The sequence below is a fragment of the Panicum hallii genome, chromosome 5, assembly GCF_002211085.1.
Source record: "Panicum hallii strain FIL2 chromosome 5, PHallii_v3.1, whole genome shotgun sequence".
Classification (NCBI taxonomy): Eukaryota; Viridiplantae; Streptophyta; class Magnoliopsida; order Poales; family Poaceae; genus Panicum; species Panicum hallii.
In genome coordinates, this window is record NC_038046.1 from 17416388 (window position 1) to 17436481 (window position 20094).

Genomic DNA, 20094 nt, shown 5'->3' on the forward strand with positions numbered 1-20094 from the left:
CAGGCCGTTAGCAGCACCGCCGCTGCAGCTGGCGGTAAGAATGGCCTACCGACTGTTGAAACGGCCAGCGGTAGAGGTATATTTCTGCAAATTCTTCAATCTTAAATATATTTCTGCAAAATCGTAAAAGAAAATAAAAAAATAATTTCAGGAGTGTTGGTTGGATCGGGCTGGCCTTTTGACGTGCCCTCTCGGGCTCAGCCCGTGGATTCTAACCAAAGGGCTCAGCCTCCTCCGTTTCCTTCGTGGTGGCTTATCGTTCGGCATCAGGACAGAAGCCTCGCGGAGTCGAGAGGGCGAGAACGGCGCTGCGCTGCGCTGGTAAATCATTCGCCGGGCGGCGGCGACGACGAGATCGAGGCCGGGCTCCCGTTCGGCTCTTCGTCTTGCTACGTGGACCTCGAACGCGTGCGCCTACACGGAGCGCCGCCTCTCTCACCGAGTCACCGTCAACGACGCAGCAGTTGCAAGGGCGCCGGCACCTATCTCTCCGTCACCTCCGGGCTCAACTCCGTCGAATCTACAGCATCCCCTGCCCCTCCGCATCCTCCGCCATCAAAGTCAGTCACTCAGGTCGGGTTCGACAACGAGGTAACTCTGATCCCATCACGTCTCCACTTCTTGGATCTACGGTTTCTTGATCCGTAGGCTTCTTTTGTGAATTTGTTAGATTCATCTGTGACCCCCAAGTGATCAGCAGCTTCCTGCACCCAAGATGGTTTCTGATTCCTTTTCAGTCTTATAAATTTGTCATTTCTAGATCTGGTTGGTTTGTTTTATAATAAAAGAGCTATAAGGGTGGAGGATCTCCCCACATCTTTCTTGGATTTCTTTGAACAAATTTGTTAGCTATACTTATAGTAGCTCTTGAATTTCTAAGATTTTTGCTATGCTTATGTACTGTAGTAACCAAACTGTTCTACATGAATTCCGGAGTTATCATTGTGGAATTTGTCCAACCAAGAATGTTGCAAACTAATTTATTTGTAGAATTCGACAAAGATATGTTGATTAAAGATCCACTGTAATAGCCTTTTCAAATGAAGGAATCAAGTTTACATTGTCGTATTATTCAACCACGATTCCAGCTCCTATAGCGATCTGGCACTTATTAAGGTGCCAAATGAATCATAGAGCTGGTCTGGCATAACAGCAAAGTGACACCCAGATTTGTGTGTGCAGATAATTTTCAACAGTAATGGCCTTAGATGGCTTTCACATTCTGTGTAGCATGAGCTCTAAAAATGAAACCAGAGGCTCTGCTGTGTACAGAAGTTCAGTGCATCATTGCTGATCTGATGCTGTTCCTTATCCTGAACTAGCGTAAACATGCTAACTATTAATTGACTAGCCTTTCATTCTTTATTGACAAAGTAAGCATATTACTTTATTTACAAACAAGAACTTAGAATCGGATGTTAGGAAAATGGCCAAATGTATTGATGTGGCTGGAATCTTTCAGAAATGCCGTACTTTAGATTTCTAGTACGAAGTTATCTACTTTGTTTATATGTTACTTGTTCATTTTTTTTTCTAGATTGAGGAAACTATAACTGCTAGGAAAGGAAACTGTGCGGTTGAGTTGATTCAATATTTGTAAGGTTTAGGACTGATCTACAATATTTTCAGGACTCAATTGAAAGGTATGCATTTCACACCTATACTATATGTTACTGGAATCTTGTATTACCATCTCATGCAAGACTGAGTGATCGAAAAATATGTATGTCATGTTTTTTAATTGTGATGATAGGTATGAATTAAAACATATGTTTTTTTTTTGTCTTGCTGCCTTGTTCTTTCCCTTCTCGTTCCATTTGGCTTCGCCTTAACTGAAATTGCATTTGTGTCATGGCTATCGACTCTGTATGCTGTCCTTAGAAGATTCAGCAAATTCACCTACAAGACATATTCTGATATAGGTTGCATTAGTGCATTTGTGAGGTATATCAGTATATTTCTTTTATGTGCATTGTTGCCTGTGTTTTCTTTTGTTGCTATGGAATAAGATAGTACTGGTTATGAATCTATGAGCACTTGAGGTCTTGATTATAGGCTTGGCATTTTGCGATGAACAAGTAACCCCTCTATGATTGTTGCATATCTTATCTTGTAAATGGCATGAATTGCTTGTTGGGTGGTATAATATGCCATGAAGCTTTGCTATCTATTGTTACTGTTGGTTCCTGACACATTATTATCAGAAATTTGACATGTGGTGTGCTGTAGCATAACCAATTAGTTGAAGTGGATCTGCTTCTGAAGTACCATTTCCTGTTTCTTGTTGCAGCTTACTTTGTAGGTTTTCTACTATATTTTTTAGTGGTTCTGGCTTTCTTGACACAATGGTGAAGCTGACCATGATAGCGCGTGTCACTGATGGCCTTCCACTGGCAGAAGGGTTGGATGATGGGCGAGATCAGAAGGATGCTGATTTCTACAAGCAGCAAGCTAAACTTATTTTTAAGAACTTGTCAAAAGGGCATCACGAAGCTTCCCGGATGTCAATTGAGACAGGGGCCTACTTTTTCCAGTATCCTTGTGCCATTTATATATTGTGCCTATCAAGCCATTGCATATTGCATTTATATAGCTCTGATGAGTTATGACCTATTTATCAGAGAACAGAACTGGAAATTCGCTGCCTTTAAACATTAAAAAAAGACCCCCTTATGTCAAAGGGATCTATGTGATTTCCCTGCAACTGCTCCAAAAATGGCTATAATAACAAGGCTACTTGCCTAAACCAATCTCCTCTTTAGTGACTTATTGGAGCTTCTACTTTCATTTTTTATTGTTTGTGAAGCTTAATAGAAAGACACCGACCAACACCCTGGTAATCATGTTTATCAAGTTCTAGTGTTTTGTGAAAGTCTTGGTGCCCCTTAATTCAAATGTACAGCTACATCATTGAAGGCCGAGTATGTTATCTGACTATGTGTGACCGCTCTTATCCAAAGAAACTTGCATTCCAGTACCTAGAAGATCTGAAAAATGAATTTGAGAGGGTCAATGGCAATCAAATAGAAACTGCTGCAAGGCCATATGCATTTATCAAGTTTGGTATGGTTCCTGAGTTCACTCGCCAGCATTATTTTTCATTCTTACTTCAGATTGCTTGATAGCATGTTTTTTTTTCTGTTTAGATACATTCATCCAGAAGACTAAGAAACTGTATTTGGATACAAGAACTCAAAGGAACCTTGCAAAACTGAATGATGAGCTCTATGAGGTGCATCAAATTATGACCCGCAATGTTCAAGAGGTTCTTGGTGTTGGTGAAAAGCTAGACCGTAAGAACCCTATCATTTCTTGCAAATGTTTCATTATTTGCATGTTAGACTGGTAGCTGTCTGTGACATGAATCCAAAATTTACTTTTGTCTAACCAAGTTGCTTTTTCTTTAAATTGACCTTTGCTTCTTTTTGTTTTTGTAAAGTATGTTCCCTTTATTAGTCTTTCTAAAGACATGAATCCAAAATTAACACGCGAACTCGCCTGTTAGAAGTGATTTTAGGAGGAAGTTGGATTGGTGCATCAAATTAAATTGACATTCCTTTTTGTTTTCTTATTAAACTGAATGAATTATTGCATTTTTGAACTGCCATTTTCTGATAGTCCCTACTTGTTTCCGCCTTTTCGTTGCGTTACATAAGGTTTGGCTGTATTATTAATAACAAATTTACATTCTGTGCAGAGGTAAGTGAAATGTCAAGTAGATTGACATCTGACACAAGAATATACGCAGATAAGGCAAAGGACCTCAATCGACAGGTAATCCATATTTACTGCATACAATTCATGGCTTGTACACTTGCCTGCTGAGCTGAGTTGAGCATTCTCCATCTGATCAGTATAGTGCTTGTTGAATTTTTCTTGAACATCACCTGGCATAACTTTACATCATGGATCAGGTTGTTTGTGTAGAAGTATTGCACTAATCTTATTTTACTCTTGCTAAAATTGTTGGTGGCATACTGTTATTTAACATTGGATTAGTTTACTGGTTGCAGCCTATAGCTAGTAACATGGGTGTCTATTCAGATTTTCACCAGTGTTGTTCATTATTAGTGGAGTAACAGAAGTAGAAGTCTGTTTTGAAAGTTCCATTTATTTGACGTGCAATGTTTCAAATACCAGGCCTTGATCCGGAAGTATGCTCCTGTTGCGATTGTGATTGGGGTAGTATTCATTCTCTTTTGGCTGAAAAACAAGATATGGTGAATGTAACATACAAAGGAAGCCGTGTGCCCCATTTGACTGGAGAAGGATGAATGGAATTCTGGTTGGTCGATTCTGGATCAAGAGATGCTTCGGTGACTTGTATCCCGTATCTGCCCATTCAAGCGAGTACTTTAGCTTCCTTTTACTCCTACCTTACAAGCTATTCAAGTGAATTCGTTGTAGTATAGACCTTACTTATGAGGAACTCGAATTTTGTGGATCAGTGGAATTGGTACATACAAGAGGTCTGTAGAGTTGACTTTACGGCATCGGGATTGTAATTTTTCAGGTAAAACTAGTAAGGATTCAGGCTGATGAACTGTACTCGTGCACAATTCGCTACTTAATATGGATTTACGAAATTTTAATTTCGCTTTTACGGCGCATTAAGTTCTACGTAGTTGCTGATGACGTGTACCTGTACGAATTGAGAACCTGAGAACTAGCCATTGTATTGTATTGTATTGTTGTTCGCATGCCATGACGGCATGACGTTTGACGCCAAAAAGGGAAGTGAAATTTGTAGGCACGCGTGCATTATTACAATTGTACAGCAGTTCAGTGGCATAGGTGCGCGCCTCTGCAGGCCGTAGCTGCGCATCTCCCGGAGTGCCCACCGCGGCGGCGCGTCCACGACCAGCTCCAGGCCGGCGAGCTCCAGCCGGCCCGTCCGCACCGTGAGCCTGGGAGTCACACGGGAGGTGCCGCGCTTGCCGGCGCATCATGTCGCAGCAGCCCAACCCGTGTCCTGAGGCCGAATGGCAGCGCGCGCACCTTCGCGGCGCCGGAGCTGGACGCGTCATCGCCGAGATGCCGCTGGACGGCCAACGCGAACCTCTTGGATAAGTAGAAACGGAGCTTGGCGCACTTGGGCGGCGTCTCGGTCTCGGCATCGGCAACGACGGCCTAGAGGCAGAGCGGCAGGAGTCTTTCAAGTTGGGATTCCTCGGAACACCATGATGCTGATCTCGGGCTCGAGGCAGCAGCCATGGGAGGCCACCCCATCGGCTTGACAGGACAAGGAAGTTCGTCTGCATTCCCCCTGCAGTTACTGCAGAGAATCAAACTCTCAACAGGACGCATTTCTGGATCGCGTCGCGCGTGCCGCCCAATTTTTGCCAGACCCAGACCAGGAGAACACCATCTGGCCGTGCGCTGAGGCAGCGAGGCTGCCTTCACCTCTCGAACCTGCAATTACGATGCACATGTGAGATTTGAGATGAAACCATCAGGTTTCTCCAGGATTTAGTTTCCGTAATCCCTGCGTGCTCAAATCAGGTTGCGGAAAGCAAGCGAATACTTCCTCGTAATGAAAAACATGCTCCGACACGGTCACAAAAAAAAAAGAATGCAAGCGGGATACCTGTCATCATTTGTTTTCGGTTCACAGTAAAAGGAAGCCACACAGAATTAGACGATAGTTAGATGACTACTCCAAACACAGCGGTTGTGAATCGAATGGATTAGCAGCAAATGTTGTATTGGTCACTATAAACCTCTTCAGTGTTCACCAAATCAAACGACTCAGGCACCCTGTGGCAATCACATTAGAAGGCTTCCCAGAGACGGTCAGGCAGAATCTCAGCATAATTCATTCAGATCCAGATATATCGGAGCAGCTGGTGCAATTGACAGATTTCACAAATTAAGGCAGGCAGGATACAGCACCCTTTATAACACTTGTTTCTTTTGCACCCTACAAGCTCAAATATACATTGCCAGATATATGGACGCCCAGCTTGACAAAAAGAATACAGGGCAACGAAGTAAGAAGAATGGAAAATGGGACCATCACGGCGACCAGGAAACATAAACCCTGATGGTAGCAATCTGTCCCATATACGGGGGGATACAGCCCCTGGCAGCCAAATGGCTTAAAAAGAACTGAGAAAAGAAAGAACTGGGCTAAGTAATGTACTACCGATAGCGGACTAAAACTGACCAAATTTGGATTCTCCAAATCTATAGGTTCCTAACAACTTGTCGCCGCAGTTGTTCATCGAGCCATCCTGGGTTAGGATTTGCTCTTGAACTTACGTTGTGCTTTCAGGTCAACTACAACAACGGTGATGTTGTCTTTGCTCCCCTTCTGAAGAGCTAGCTTTGACAAGCATTCAGCAGCCGCTTGAGCAGCTGGGTCTGCAGAATCACCGACCCGTGGGGCTGATGATGAGCTTGTGCCATTCTTCTTGTGCCATAGAAGTATCCGCTTGCGGGCAACATCACATACCTCTTCGTTTGACATTACGTCCCAGAGGCCATCGCTGGCAAGAACAAGACATTCATCATCCTTAGCCCGAGGTACTATTGTTACCTCTGGGACTGGAATTATCCATGGCTTCAGATATCTGTCACCTGCAACACATATAATACATTAAGTTTAGATTATATTAACACATGTTTCTCTATCTTAGATTCTTGTTTAAAGTAAAAAAAATCTTATAGTAAATAAAACAACAAAAGTATTCATTATTCTACAAGCATACTCGAAAATACTTGACACAAGGCCCGAATATAGCCCACTTAGTGTAACAATAATCAAGGGCAAGAAAAGGTCCACCTGCAATCATCGCTAATGAGCAGAAGAAACACAGCAACATGCATGCTCACTTTCATGATAAGCCAAAGTTCATAGCAGATAGAGGGGACAAGTTACTAAATTAGTGTAAAGTTTTATGAGATACACAGCGGTGAATGATCTATACAAGTGCGTAGAAACTAGAAAAGCAAATAGTGACCAGGCCATATACTGACAAACATCAAAATATTGGACAACTACAGTAGAAAATATTTCACTTCAGACATGAGGAACTCAAGAGACAACATGTAGCGGAAGAGTAAAAGTGAAAAATGCCCAGAAACCAATGTACTCAAGGATGTTCCCAAGCAACCCAATAACTTGCCAAAACTTCAATAGTTTGAATGCATCATACAATCAGCACGAATGGCTTCAAAAGGGAAAGCAGAAGCAACGTCAGTTGCAAATATACCCGGGACATTAGGCATTGAACCATTCGTTAATCGATATTGACAAATTTAATTGTCCATCCAAAAAAATTATACATTGAATTTGAGGATAAGGATACCAGACTCAAAATCCTAATTCTGCACAAATTAATCATATATAGCTACAACTTGAATATATATCCACATGCAAAGAGACCAACTTTGGCAAGCAAAAAAAAATAGTATGTGCAACATGATATCTTGAGTTTTCTGTCGTACATGAGCTTAAGCACTACTCATGGACAACTGTATGATTGCTGCTTTACAGGAGCCTCATTAGGAGTTTGTTTAAAATTCCAAATGTAAGTCAGTTTCTCATGGTGGACCGGTTAGAGCGGTTGAACTCAGGGAATCGTTGAAACTCCCAGCTCCGCTCAGGTTCGAAGAACGGCACCTTAGAACAAAGCCTGGGGGAAGTCTCCTCACACAGTCAAGTTTTTTTAAAATTTCAAATGAAAAGGAAAGAGCACCCAATCAAGCATCCATTGGCATACTATGAAAATTCCCCAACTCTAAATTGAACATCTATATCAATTCATGTTCAGTGGTACTGTTACATTTAACCAACTAAAAGGTATCAGTAAATTGTTTTTTTTTCAATAGTATCTGCTTCAAAACACAAGCAGCAAGACCGTGGAAACAAACACCTAAAGTATGAGAAAGACTGTCCTTGCAGAAGAATATAGAACATCCTAGGGTTTCCATCACCCCTACTTCATCATTTAGTGTACAAAATCCTCTTGTGCTGCTCCGTAATGCACAAATGTCCAAAATGAGACTTATTTCAGGGAAAAGAAGTGGGGGTCATTCATGGCCATGACCTAGCTGCCTAGTTTCCCAGGCTCACAAACCAAGCAATGGTTTGCGCATAGACATGACTACATGAGAACAAGAGTATAGAACAGATATATCACCTATATACTCTACAGTTGAGCATACGAATGGGCATCACCAAACTATACAACAACTACCAGGCCTCAGTGACTTACAACCATGTATCGAACAAATTGAGATCGCGAGAAATTGGTGCTATGAAGATTTAGGATAGGTAGGTTTTTTCCTAGTGCTCCTATAATTCAAGAACAACGATTGCGTTCAACTTTCGTAGGACCCTGATCTTTGTTGGCCAATAGAAACTAGAGACAGAATCAAATGAGTGGAGTCAGAATCAGAATTTTAAGGGCATAAGCTACATTGCAGACAGGACTTCCATAACAAGATCCAATCTTTGGATGCTCAAGGCATAATGACGATTTCAACAGAATCTGAATTCAGTACCATGTACTACATCATAACAAAGGGCACAATCCACTTGCATGGCTTCCTTGAACTTAACAATTCTAGAGAAAGACAACCAGTGCATGGAACTTACAAAGACAAAGTACAACACATGAGAGCATTGGGAGTATGAATATTGTGTAATATACAATTTTGAGTAACACTAAAGTAAATAAAATTGTTCCTTGCTACTTAGCAAACACAGATGGTGGCACACTTGAAAACTGGAAACATTTGTCAACAAGTATCAGCTCTCATATAACCTTCGTGTTTCGCCAGATAACTTATGACTTTAGGCAGCTAGTTTGTCCAAGTAGGTATTGTCAAGACAACAGAGTAGCATCTACAATCAGCATGGATACCTTTGAGGTAATGGTCCTTCAATACATTATCATGCATTTGTGGACCATGCACTACACAAGTGTTGTAAAATCACCAGGTAACAAAATTAATAGTAAGCAGCACCTTCCCCTCTCACCAAAACTTGGGGTACGGATTCTTTGTTGAACTAGTAAATCACTTAGCACTTCATTAACAGAAATTTATCGAACTTTCCATATGCACGGAAAAACAAGATGACTTCTATTATATAAGGAAGGCAATGTGCTGAACAGGCATACCAATTGATCGCGACATCGCAAGAACACCGAAAACTCGATAACCATTCCATTGAATGACCTTGCCACCCTCTGCCTCAATCCTTGCATACTCATCCTCCCTGTTAGGCTAAAGCGCAAACAGAGAGCAAAGCAGTCAACATCCAATTAACATGTGAACTAAAAGGTCATGCAAAAAAAAAGAGCCTCGCAGGAGATCTTACTTTATGATCTACTGACAGGGGCACGGGTTGCTTGCCACGGCAAAGAACAGCCCTTGAATCGCCGCAATTGCTGACAATGATATGTGAAGAGCAGATGACAGCGACCACTGCCGTCGAACCCACGGTCTCAGGTGCCACAGGTTCTGGCACAATTGCCGCAGCAGCATCACTTGTGCCTGTGCCATCACCTCCTCCCCTGGTCACCTTGCCCCCAACCTCGTCATCCACTCTAGCAAAACAATCCACAAAGGCTTTTTCCCACTGTTTCTTGAACTCTACATCTCCCAAGTTAGCTGCACACACGGTCCCCTGTATCCTGCCCAGCTGCTCCACTAGCGCCACATGGAGGCGTTCCCGACAGTAATTTGCAACCTAGAATGAATTGGGGGCAAAATGCACTGAATGTAGGTGTACGAACAGCAAACTGTTCGATTTGCACATGCAGTTCCAAGTTGGGAAACCAAAATTAGGCACTTAATAGAAAGTCATTGGTGAAAGGTGAGCATACCTGTGCACCCCCGTGGCCGTCGTACACACCGAAGAAATGTGCGGGCAGGCGGAACGTCATGGGGTCGAGCCCATCGATGACGGCATTGCCGGTGAGCATCCACAGCGGCACGTCGAAGAATCGCGGCACCGTGGCGACGGCGTCCTCCATCTCCGGCCTGCGGCCGCATATGGACTTGTACCCCCACAGCGGGACGCAGTCGACGGCGAAGACGCTCCTCCCGGCCGCGGCGACCCTGGCCTCGGCCTCGACCGTGGCCGCCGACGCCGCCGCGTCCTCGAACACCATGGGCCCGCCGGCCTCCGCCGCGGCGAAGAAGCCCAGCCCGACCCCTTCGAAGTCGGCGCTCGCGACGCTGCTGCAGTCGCTGGCCACCGAGCACGGGCTCCCCGCCACCGACGCCTCCCCGCCTCCCTCCCCATCCGGCGCCAGCAGCGCGTCGTCCTCCGCCGCCGACGTAGTGCGGACCGGGGGCACCGAGACGCCCTCCACGGCCCCCGCGACGGCCGCCGCCGCGTTCGGGTCCGCAGCCGCGGCGGCGATCAGCGTGAGCCCCGCCGCGGCGGGGCTAAACGCCGGCGCGGGCGGCGCGGCGAGCGGGGCCGCGACCGCCACGGCGGCGTCCTCCATCCCTCCTCCAGCCTCCCCCTCCGCCTCCGCCGCCGCCGCCACCTCCTCCAGGATCACCTTCCCACGCCGGCTCAAGTCGCCCTCCTCCGCAGCAGCACCGCATCGCTCCCGCTACCCCTCCGCCGCCGCCTCCTCATGCGCCTCCAGATCTGCGCCGATCCGCCCCTCCAAATCCTGCGCCCGCACCCACGCCCAGCGCAGCTCTTGAGGCAGCCACGCGAATCGCCAAGCCAAGCACACAGGCAGGCAGGCAACTCCCTTCTCGAGAGGATGGATGGGACTCGGGAAGGAGACTGCAGCGGCGGCGACACCACCACCCAAGCGCGCGTCGTAGCAAGCAAGGCAGCTGGCGAGCACCACGCGCCCCCGACCGACCTGGGTAGCGTGGAAGCGGAGGGAGATTTGGCAGCCGAGCCGAGCCGTTGGGGTTGGGCCGGGTAAGGTAACTGCTGGCTGGGGCTCGGGAGTTTTACCGGCAGAAAGGAGGGAGGGGCGAGACGGGCGGGGAGGGAAAGCTACGTGCACTTCGTTCCCGTGCGCGCGCGCGCGCGTGCGTTGGGTACAGGTGTCGAGGCCGCCCGGCCGGGATGGGACGCGCGGGGGCCCCGCCGCGGGGATCGGGTGCGCCGCCGCGAGCACCCGGCACCGGCGGAGGGGGGGGCGCGTGTCGAGGCGCCGGGAGGGGCGCGTGGAGGAGCTGCGGGCCCCGCGGGGGGGGAGGACAGGCGGACTGGAGGTGGGAGGCGTACGGGGACAGACAGTACTGGCTGGCTGCGCCTGGTGCGAGCGGGCCGTGCTGAGCTGAGGGCGTACGGCCTGGCTGTCACCGCCTTGCTTGTCAGGTTCGGCCTGCCGCTGCTGCTCGACGATGGTGCGTTGGCCAGATGTCCTCTCGTGGATGCTGTCGCCTGCACCGCTGCTGGCCACCCTCTCGACCGGCGAAAACGTTGCTGTCCGATCAATTACTAGTAACAACGAATATACGATGTAATGAACCGTTAAAAACTTGTGAGTAGTTTCAAATACGGTGTGCCGGTTAGAAACAAAATAGCAATTCGCACGTAAGATATCGCCATCATTCAGTTAATCAGTTTAATTAACTGGCCTGTCCGGATGTCGCTCGTACGTCGTATCGTATGGTAAAAACAGCGCAGCACAATTTACAGCTGAAATCATGTGGCCACGACGCGGAGCGTGCTGCGGGGCTGCTGCTTGCGTGAGCGACGCGAACATCTTTTCAGGACGCGGGGGTGGGGGGGGGGGTGGGGCGAGCTATCGGCTTCGCCACGTGGTGCTCCCGAACCTGGCAACCCGACGAGCGGGATACAGTGCGGCACGGTGAAAAATAGACGCCGCGCGGCGGGAGCAGTACTAGTCGTCAGTGACTGCGACCGTCCCCGAACAAAAAATTTTACTGTAACTGCGACGGGCGGGGCGGGGCCCGAACAGCGAACGCCGCGCCGCGCGCCCATGTGCGCCACGTGCCCCCCTCGCCCTCCGTTGAAAGTGGAAAAAAGGGTAACCGGAGCGGGCAAGCTACGCAAAAGCCCGCCCTCTCCCATTTCTGTCTCTGGACTCGGGACCTGGAAGTTTTCTACACCCTCTCTACCTGTCTACCAGGACCGCTGGAGCACTCTCGCTGACAGTGGTGGACATGGGACCCAGACGTCGGTGGGCGGCTCCTGATCAGGCGGTGTCCTTAGCAGCAGTGCCTACCAGCACAATTGCGTGACGCTGCAGCGCGCCGGACCCCGGAGGAAACAAAACACCCACGTGAGGAACCTCTCAGTTAATGCTGCGGTGGGCCAAGGCTCCATGGCGTGCAATGGTCGGGACCGTCCACCGGGGCACGTGGTGTTCTCTGGTCCGTCGAGTAATAAATCGCAGGCTTTAATTCATGCGGCTAGTGGAACAGAGACTTCAGGAGCGATGCTAAGAAACAGTGATGGTGAACTGATATGCGCGGAAGCACAGTGGTATGAAGATCTACCGGACATGCTCAGCTGATCAGAAGCTTTAGCAATCAGGGATGGCATGATGATGGCGAGAAGGCTTGGTGCTCAGAATTTAGTACTACTCGAGTCAGATAATCTATCTGTTGTTAAGATGATGTCTACATCAGATGGAGCTCGATCTGTTATGGCAAGCACATGGCATGATGTCCAAGAGTTGACCAGTAGTTTTATTTCTATTTCTTTCACTCATGTAAATCATGATCCATCCTTTCAACCAAAAGAGGTAAACAGCAGATAGTTGAAAATTGCATGATACTCTGGCTAACCGGTGACGCACGGTTGCACAAAACAAGATCTAGATAAGTTTGGCATCACAACCATACTGCACCCGTACTAAAAAAAGATAAAAGCTTCACATCGGGACAAATTGTGAAAGTAGAAGTATGGTTGTAATTTTATTTGGCAGTCACTATCAGGCAACCTTTGTCACCGAATGCTTTGATTAGCACATTGTAGAGAGTGCTTAGCTAACCTTATCATCAGCCTTTTCCTTGCAAAACAAACATCGGGTATGATGTGTTACAATTGACGAAAACATTGTTTGTTTGTATAGACTCCATGTGCTTCGCATTGAAGGACTATGTTCCTGATCACAATGTTCTGCGTTGAAGCATCTTAAATCATTCTTAATAGGAGTTTTATTCTTAATAGAGAGAGAGAGGGAGGAAACGAGTTTCATTAAATGAAACTCGATTCACATGGTTTACAACGCATTGAAACTATTCCATATATCTATTGAGGGCTAGAGTTTCATTTCATCTGCCATGTCCAATTAAACGGTTTCCACATCAATATATAAACAAAATACTATAATCATATGTAAAATAATAAAAATAGAACTTGTATTGTAGGGGTTGTTTCATTGGAGATTTCATTCCACCCTGGATGAACGATGTGTCGGTCTTAGGAAAAGTAAAACAAAACTAGCCAATAATAATGGCCTTAAAAGACTTCAAAGATATTCTTCAAGTGGATAGGGACCCATCTGTAACAATCCTACTCAGAAAAACGGCTCATGCCTACTCTGCACGTTGAGCGGATCACACCTACACACTGCAACCTGCTTATGCTTTTGTCCTCGCTTCGCGTAGAAACGTTAACCCAAAGTTGCAATGCTTTCTAGAGTTGGCTATTTAAGTTAATTATCACACCCTTAACTTCCCATTTAGGACTATTTGAGCTACCATGCCTCATGCATGGTACTCCAACTATGGTCCAACCGGCCCATAGGCTGGAAGTTACACCATCAGTCTTCGTAAACACTGGAGTCTTGATCCGCTTTGTGTTGCTACTACAGCATCTGGAAGTTACACCATCAGTCTTCGTAAACACTGGAGTCTTGATCCGCTTTGTGTTGCTACTACAGCATCGATGAACTTGACAAACTTTGAGATGTTATTTGCTGGGACTTGCTTGATTCGAAGTAGAAGCAAAATGATTGGATGGGGGAGGTGCTACTAATATACCCTAGTTACTACTCACTATTAGTTCGTAGTTGATGATGGACCGTTAGTCGAAAGAAAAAACCGTCACACAAGAAATCGTATCTCCCCGTTTCTGCGACAGAATCTGCTTGGTTCCGAAGCATGACGCCAACAAAACGAAGAAGCGGGATCGGGATCGGCACCAAATCTATCCGCCCGCCCGGTGAGTGCTCGCGCACCGAGGGGGCGGCCGGGGTCCCCACCGCCCACCAGATTCGCCGCGGATCCGCTCGAAAGCCTGGTCTGCGGCCTTCCTTCCCGCGGCGAGCGCCGTACGCCGCCGGACGGCGACGCCCCGGCGCACGCGTCGCGCTCCTGCGCCGATCCGCGGCCGGATACGCGCACGCGAAGCCACGGTACAGCAGCTAGCGTATATACACCGGTCGCGTAGCCGTAGGCCGCTGCCGCGGAAGGTCGGGCGGTCGGGCCCCGCCCGCGTCGGCACGACGTGCGCGAGCTGCGGGGCTGCGCGTCGCGTCTCTCCCCGTGGTGGTGGCGTCTGTGGGAGGATCTCTCTGGTGGTCTCGTTGGGCTCTCGGCAACGCACGTCGCGGAGCAGCCGGCGGCTCTGCCATTCGCGTGCGGCTTGGTAGTAGAGCAGTGTTCCAGCCTTTCCCAGCGAGCCTCATCGTCCGCCCGGTCCAGAGGTTTGGTACTCAGGTCGCTATCGGAAGAGCTGTAGGTGGTGGTGGTGGTGGACCAGGGTTTCGGATTTCTGAATGCCAAAATAGTCTACTACTACTAGCAGTATCGAATTTGCTAAAACAGGGGTCACTGCCCTGCCCTAGTGGTCCCACCAGTGGCCGTATATCCTGCAAAGGGAACAAAACAAAAGTGTTTCTGTACCAGACTACTGATCACGCAGTGTTTATCTAGATGGATAACAAAATCTATATATCTAGATTTGTCAAAGCAACCTACAATTTGGAACGGATGAAGTAGCATGATAAAAGGAGCACGATGATCCAATCACCCTAATCTAATGCCCTATTAATCATGAGGTCCACTGGTGGCTTCTAGTCAGACCAGCTAGGCTGGAGTACCTAGTAATACAATACTACATTATACTAGTAGCGTGGATCTTAGATTCTTAAAACTGATTATCAGGCTGGAGTATATTGCGTGGTCATTAGGCTGCCGGGCGGGAGCCTCCTTTTTCCGGGAAGCATCCGGCAGGAATCTCCTGGCCGGGCCGGCTCCTTTTGCAGCTCCACCACCGACGGCAAAGCTCGCTCGCAAACTGGAAAGGAAAAGGAGATCCCAGGTCGCATGACCATTGACCAGTACCAATGACTCTAGTTTAGGTTCAAATATATGTACTGCAGCGGCACAGGTACCATTCAATCAGAATGCTGGAGTTGTAGGACAGGGTGGGTGACTCGCTAGGTACCGGCCGGGTGACCTGAAAGCCTCGTGGTGCCGTACAGTAGCAAACACCAGCGCTACAGCGCGGGAAGGGGCTGCAATGCAGTCCCATCCTCAGTTCAGTTGCCATTCATTCTGATCAGTACAGTTTCCGGTTTGAATAGCACCGCTAGCTTTCGAAGCCTGTCTTCCGTACGTCGTCCAAACTCCTAACATGTAGGCCCTTTTAGATCACTTCAAAGTTTCAAATTTTTACACTCTCTCCATCATATCAATTTTGGAACACATGCATGGAGCAGTAAATGTATGTAAAAAAAATAACTAATTGCACAGTTTAATTGTACATCACGAGACGAATCTTTTAAGCCTAGTTAGACTATGATTAGATAAAATTTGTCAAATACAAACGAAAACGCTACAGTAGCAAAAAGTTCCAAATGTTATAAACATTTGCGATCTAAACACCCCCAAGCTTTATTCCTGGCAGATACTGAGAGCGGATGCAAGACTCCTGCGAAGAGAGCTTTTGTCGGTACTAGTTTGAACGACTGAACATGCATTTCAAAAACTGTTAGTTGTTTGTGCATCTCAAAAACTTGCCACTGAAGAAGGCGGTGGCAAGTTTTTGGTCTATAGGCGTGTTTGGTTCTGCAACATAAAAAGCATTTTAGCTTCTCCCTGGTTCATTTCTTCACCACACTTGTGGTGCCGAATTTTAGCGCCGCTGCGCCTCCACAGCGTGGCAATCTGTGGCTGGGAACCAAGCAAATCCTATCTTCTTTGCTAGCTGGGAAACTGTTAGTTGTTTGTGCAGGAAATGCATGGTGAGGCTGGTCTCTCTCTCTCTCTCCCCCTACCCCCGGCACGTCGCGTCCTGTTACGGAGATTGGCCAGACTCTTGGTCTCTGGAATTAAGAGAGGAATACGTGTAGGAGTACATGTTTTCCCATCGATCTTCAGTGGCTTCATATCCACGAGGAGGAGCTGATCCTCCAGCGGCCAGAGCTTGTCTTGGAGACACCGGAGTCGCCACCATGCCATCCATGTCCGGGGCGGCGCGAACAAATCGTCGTGCACCGCGTCCCCTTGACAGCCGGCGCCTGCCAAGATGCGCATCAACAAATGGCAGGCTGCTGAGCTCCAGCCTCCAGGTTCGCCGCAGTCAGCCAGCCCGGCCGACCCATGACGGGGTGTGGGGCGGCACAAGCTTCCAACAAGGCCTGGCTCCCCGTCGGTCAGCAAGGCCGGAAAGTCGGCGGGGATAGCAATGGGCGGCCCAGGTGGCGGGCGCCTCACATGCGGCGTGGTGTACAACCGGGAGCAGAGCGCCGATCGATGTGCTAGTGCTCCCTGTAGGACGATTGACCAAGGGGCCGGGGTTCCTGCCCCTGACACCGGCGACTTGCCATCTGAAGTTCTGAACACGCTTGTTGCCCAAGTTCGGCGCGAGCTGGCTCCTTCCTCCGGAACAGACGGCCGCGGCCTCGAGGGCTTACCTTATCTGCAAAGTTCCTTCGAGCCGAAGCATCCGTGGAGGATTGGACAGAGTAGATAAGGTCATGCCCGAATGACAGGCATGCCTCGTGCGGGTTCGACAAAAGATCGTCCCCGGAAATGCCTGCAGCCATGCGCCCATGCCTATGGAGGCATACTGTATGCGGGGAAGTGGGAAGAAGACACTAGACACAGCCCATTGCTCTGGAATCTGGAGAAATCCAGAGGCTGCAAGCTCTTTTCCATGGAGATGATTAGATGATCAAGCAAGGTTCGAGGCAGCACCTGCTCTTTCCGTCTTCCGGACCACAACAGTCTTAAGATCAGGGGGCCACCAAAGATGCAAGATGATGATGTCATAGTAGTTGTTATCCTAGGACTTTTGCGTGCGTGGCTTGTCCGAGAGACATGTCCCGCGACCTCCGGTTTTCACTCCGCCTTTCCTCTTTTCTCTTTTCACGTTCGCCGTCGTGCGCCCTGCATCCGCGATGAGCTAGGTTCACTGATGAGGTTGGAGCACTCGTACGGCGCGGCTAGTACAAACACTAACGCGCAATCAAGCGAGCAAGGGACTCCGACCAGAACGATTGGACAGGCCATCAAGCGAGCAGCTCAGCCTAGGCTTCGGCATCACATCGCACCATAACAATAAGGTCCAAGCGTGTGTGGGTGTCGTAGATAGGATAGAGTCCACATTTTTTCCTGCAAGAAAGACGAGGCGTGCAAACCACCACGTTCGCACTGACCCGTCCTGCAACGGAGGCGCTGCAACAGACAAGTCGCCCTAATACCAAACTATCAACGGCTGGCGCCTCGAGCCCATGCTGAAATCAAATCCCAGCACACACAAACACGATGGAAATGCTCTTCAGTCTTCACGAACTACGACTCTCTCTTTGTCTGAACTGAACTGAACTGAACTGTACATGTATTGCAAAACAGTATGAAAAATTTGGGGCAGCATCTGCCCAGAATTTTTCACAAGATGTTTACATCCGCATCCCTTAAATAAACAAATTAATTACAGCGCCTTTTGTGTTGGCTGGTTCCCCACCCAGCTGCTAGCTGCTGCTAATTGCATCAACCCTACCAAAATCTTCTAGGCTAAAAGAATGCATGCGTACGGCTGGCAACCTGCTGCACCAGTTGAATTTTGTACTACCAAATTGAAAGGAGAGAGACCCACAGAGCAGGGCAGCCGGTCAGAAGAACGTGGTGCCGGCGAAGCCGCGGTGGAGCAGGTTGTGCGCGATGCCGTCCCTGGCGCGCTTGGCGGCCTCGGACCGCACGGGGTTCTCCGGCGTGGTCTCGTCGTCCACCAGCTCGCACCGGATGGCCGGGTCCACCCCCTCGCCGCGGAGCTCGCAGATGTTGTGGAGCACGCAGCAGGCGCCCAGCACCACGGGGAGGTCCTGCAGCTTCACCTCCGTGCGCTTCTGCAGGCACGCCCACCGCGCCTTGAGCCGCGCGAACGCCTCCACGGCCACGCGCCGGAGCTCGCCCACCTTCTCGTTGAACGCGTGCTGCGTCCACGTCAGGTTCGGGTGCGTGTACGGCACCAGCACCCAGTCCGTGAGCGGGTAGCTGGCGCCGCCCACCAGCCACGACTCCCGCATCATCCCGGCCGCCGCGCGCTGGTGGAGCATCGACTTCTCCAGGACCTGGTCGTCGGGCATGGACCCGGGCCAGCCGATGCACACGTCCGTGAAGGCGCCGTCGGGGCCGACCACCCCCTGCAGCGTGATGGAGTAGGACGTCTTCTGGTTGCGCTCCGTGTGCCGCCGGTTGAAGTAGGCGGCCACGGAGATCTTGGGCGCGATGATGGGGATGTGGGTGGTGTACATGGCGCCGATCACCCCCGGCACGCCCGAGGTGCGCTCGAAGGCGGCCTTGAACCGCGCGGCCGCGGCGTCGTCTGGCCACTGCAGGAAGCGGGGCATGAGCACCGACTTGATGGCGGCGCAGACCTCCAGGACGAGCTTGTGGCAGGTGGAGATGCCGAGGCCGAAGCGCTTGGACACGAGGCGGAGCGGCTCCCCCGTGGCGAGGCGCCAGATGCAGACGGCGACGCGCTGGCGGACGGGGATCGCGGCGCGGAGCATGGTGTCCTCCTTGGCCACCGCAGACCCCAGCGCGTCGCAGATCATGTCGAAGGTCTCGCGCCCCATCCGGAAGGCGCGCCGGAAGTCCTCCTCCGGGTAGTCGGGGCTGCTGCACTTGTCCCACCACGCGCGCGACCGGTCCTTGACCCAGAGCCTGCGCTGGTGGTGCCCGGCGGCCTGCTGCCCCGCGGTCGCCGCCGAGCCCGACGCGGAGGACGCTGCCGCCGAGTCCTCGGCCGCCACGACGGCGGCCGCGGCGGCCGAGGCGGCGAGCCTGGAGCGCTTGGACCTGGCGGCGGCCTCGGAGTCGGCGGCGGCGTCGAAGCTGCCCTCCATCTTGGCGTAGTAGTCCATCATGGCCTGGGAGCGGGCGTCGGCGTTGGACTCGAGCAGCGCGAGCTCCCGCCCGGGCGCGCCCGCGCGGTCCGCGTGCTCCTCCGCCTCCATCGCCGCCAGCGAGGTGAGTATCCGGGCGATGGACCGCTTCTTGCCGTCCTTCTTGGCGGCCGCGGCTGCGGCGCCGCCTTCGCCCCCCGCGTCCGGCCCGCGCGGCTTCCGGCGCCGGCCGTTGGTCATCGCGCCGGGGTCGTCGATCTCGAGCGGCGGCGGCACCGCACCGGCGGCAGCGTCCTGGAGGAAGGAGTAGTAGAAGGCGAAGTCGTCGTCCCCTGCCGCTCCACCAGCTGGAGCTGCTGCCGCACCGCCTCCTCCCCCACCGCTGCCTGGTGGGCGGCCGTTGGATGGGGATCTCATATACGTCCCGGCCACCACACACGCTCCCAAAGCGATCGCGGAGCAGGCTCGGCGGGTCGGTCTCGCGCGCTGGTGGTGGTGGGTGCGCGTCAAAGCCAGGCACCGCGAGCGAGGTGGAAGCGCGGAGAGGTCCTCCCGTCCGTCCGTGCGGTGGTGTGCGATTGGCGCGGAAGCGGGAGCAGAGCCGTGCCGATTTGGGGAGGTAGCAAGCCGGGGAGACTGGTGTGAAAGGGGCCGCTATAAATACCCTCGCTTTTGGCGGGGGTGCGGTGTGAACGCGCCGGGCTTGCTTTTTGGACAAGGAAAGCGGGGGAGGGAAGGGGAGACCGACCTGCGGGCTTGCTGCCGGCCCCTCTGACAGCACGCGTGGGGGTGCGTGCCGCGATGACGCGGTTTCGCGCCCGCGGTGGCCGTG

The 20094-nt window shown here is 50.5% G+C and overlaps 3 protein-coding genes across 3 annotated transcripts; 1 reads left to right on the plus strand and 2 right to left on the minus strand.

Moving 5' to 3' along the window:
- The first annotated feature begins 229 nt into the window (after positions 1 to 229).
- LOC112892012 (25.3 kDa vesicle transport protein-like) lies at positions 230 to 4610 on the plus strand. The gene is made up of 7 exons (XM_025959056.1): positions 230 to 591; positions 1538 to 1643; positions 2291 to 2533; positions 2903 to 3063; positions 3147 to 3293; positions 3698 to 3774; positions 4141 to 4610. Exons 3-7 carry the CDS (start codon positions 2346 to 2348, stop codon positions 4222 to 4224), a joined length of 657 nt encoding a protein of 218 aa, XP_025814841.1. The 5' UTR covers positions 230 to 591; positions 1538 to 1643; positions 2291 to 2345; the 3' UTR covers positions 4225 to 4610.
- Positions 4611 to 5834: 1224 nt separating this feature from the next.
- On the minus strand, positions 5835 to 10920 carry LOC112892011 (probable protein phosphatase 2C 6). The gene is made up of 4 exons (XM_025959055.1): positions 9837 to 10920; positions 9329 to 9700; positions 9129 to 9234; positions 5835 to 6579 (listed from the first exon to the last, which is right to left on the minus strand). The coding sequence occupies exons 1-4, from the start codon at positions 10464 to 10466 to the stop codon at positions 6239 to 6241; spliced, it is 1449 nt and encodes a 482-aa protein (XP_025814840.1). The 5' UTR covers positions 10467 to 10920; the 3' UTR covers positions 5835 to 6238.
- A 6778-nt stretch (positions 10921 to 17698) lies between these two features.
- Positions 17699 to 19831, minus strand: LOC112894382 (protein ALP1-like). The gene has a single exon (XM_025962072.1). It carries the CDS (start codon positions 19677 to 19679, stop codon positions 18027 to 18029), a length of 1653 nt encoding a protein of 550 aa, XP_025817857.1. The 5' UTR covers positions 19680 to 19831; the 3' UTR covers positions 17699 to 18026.
- Positions 19832 to 20094: the final 263 nt, after the last annotated feature.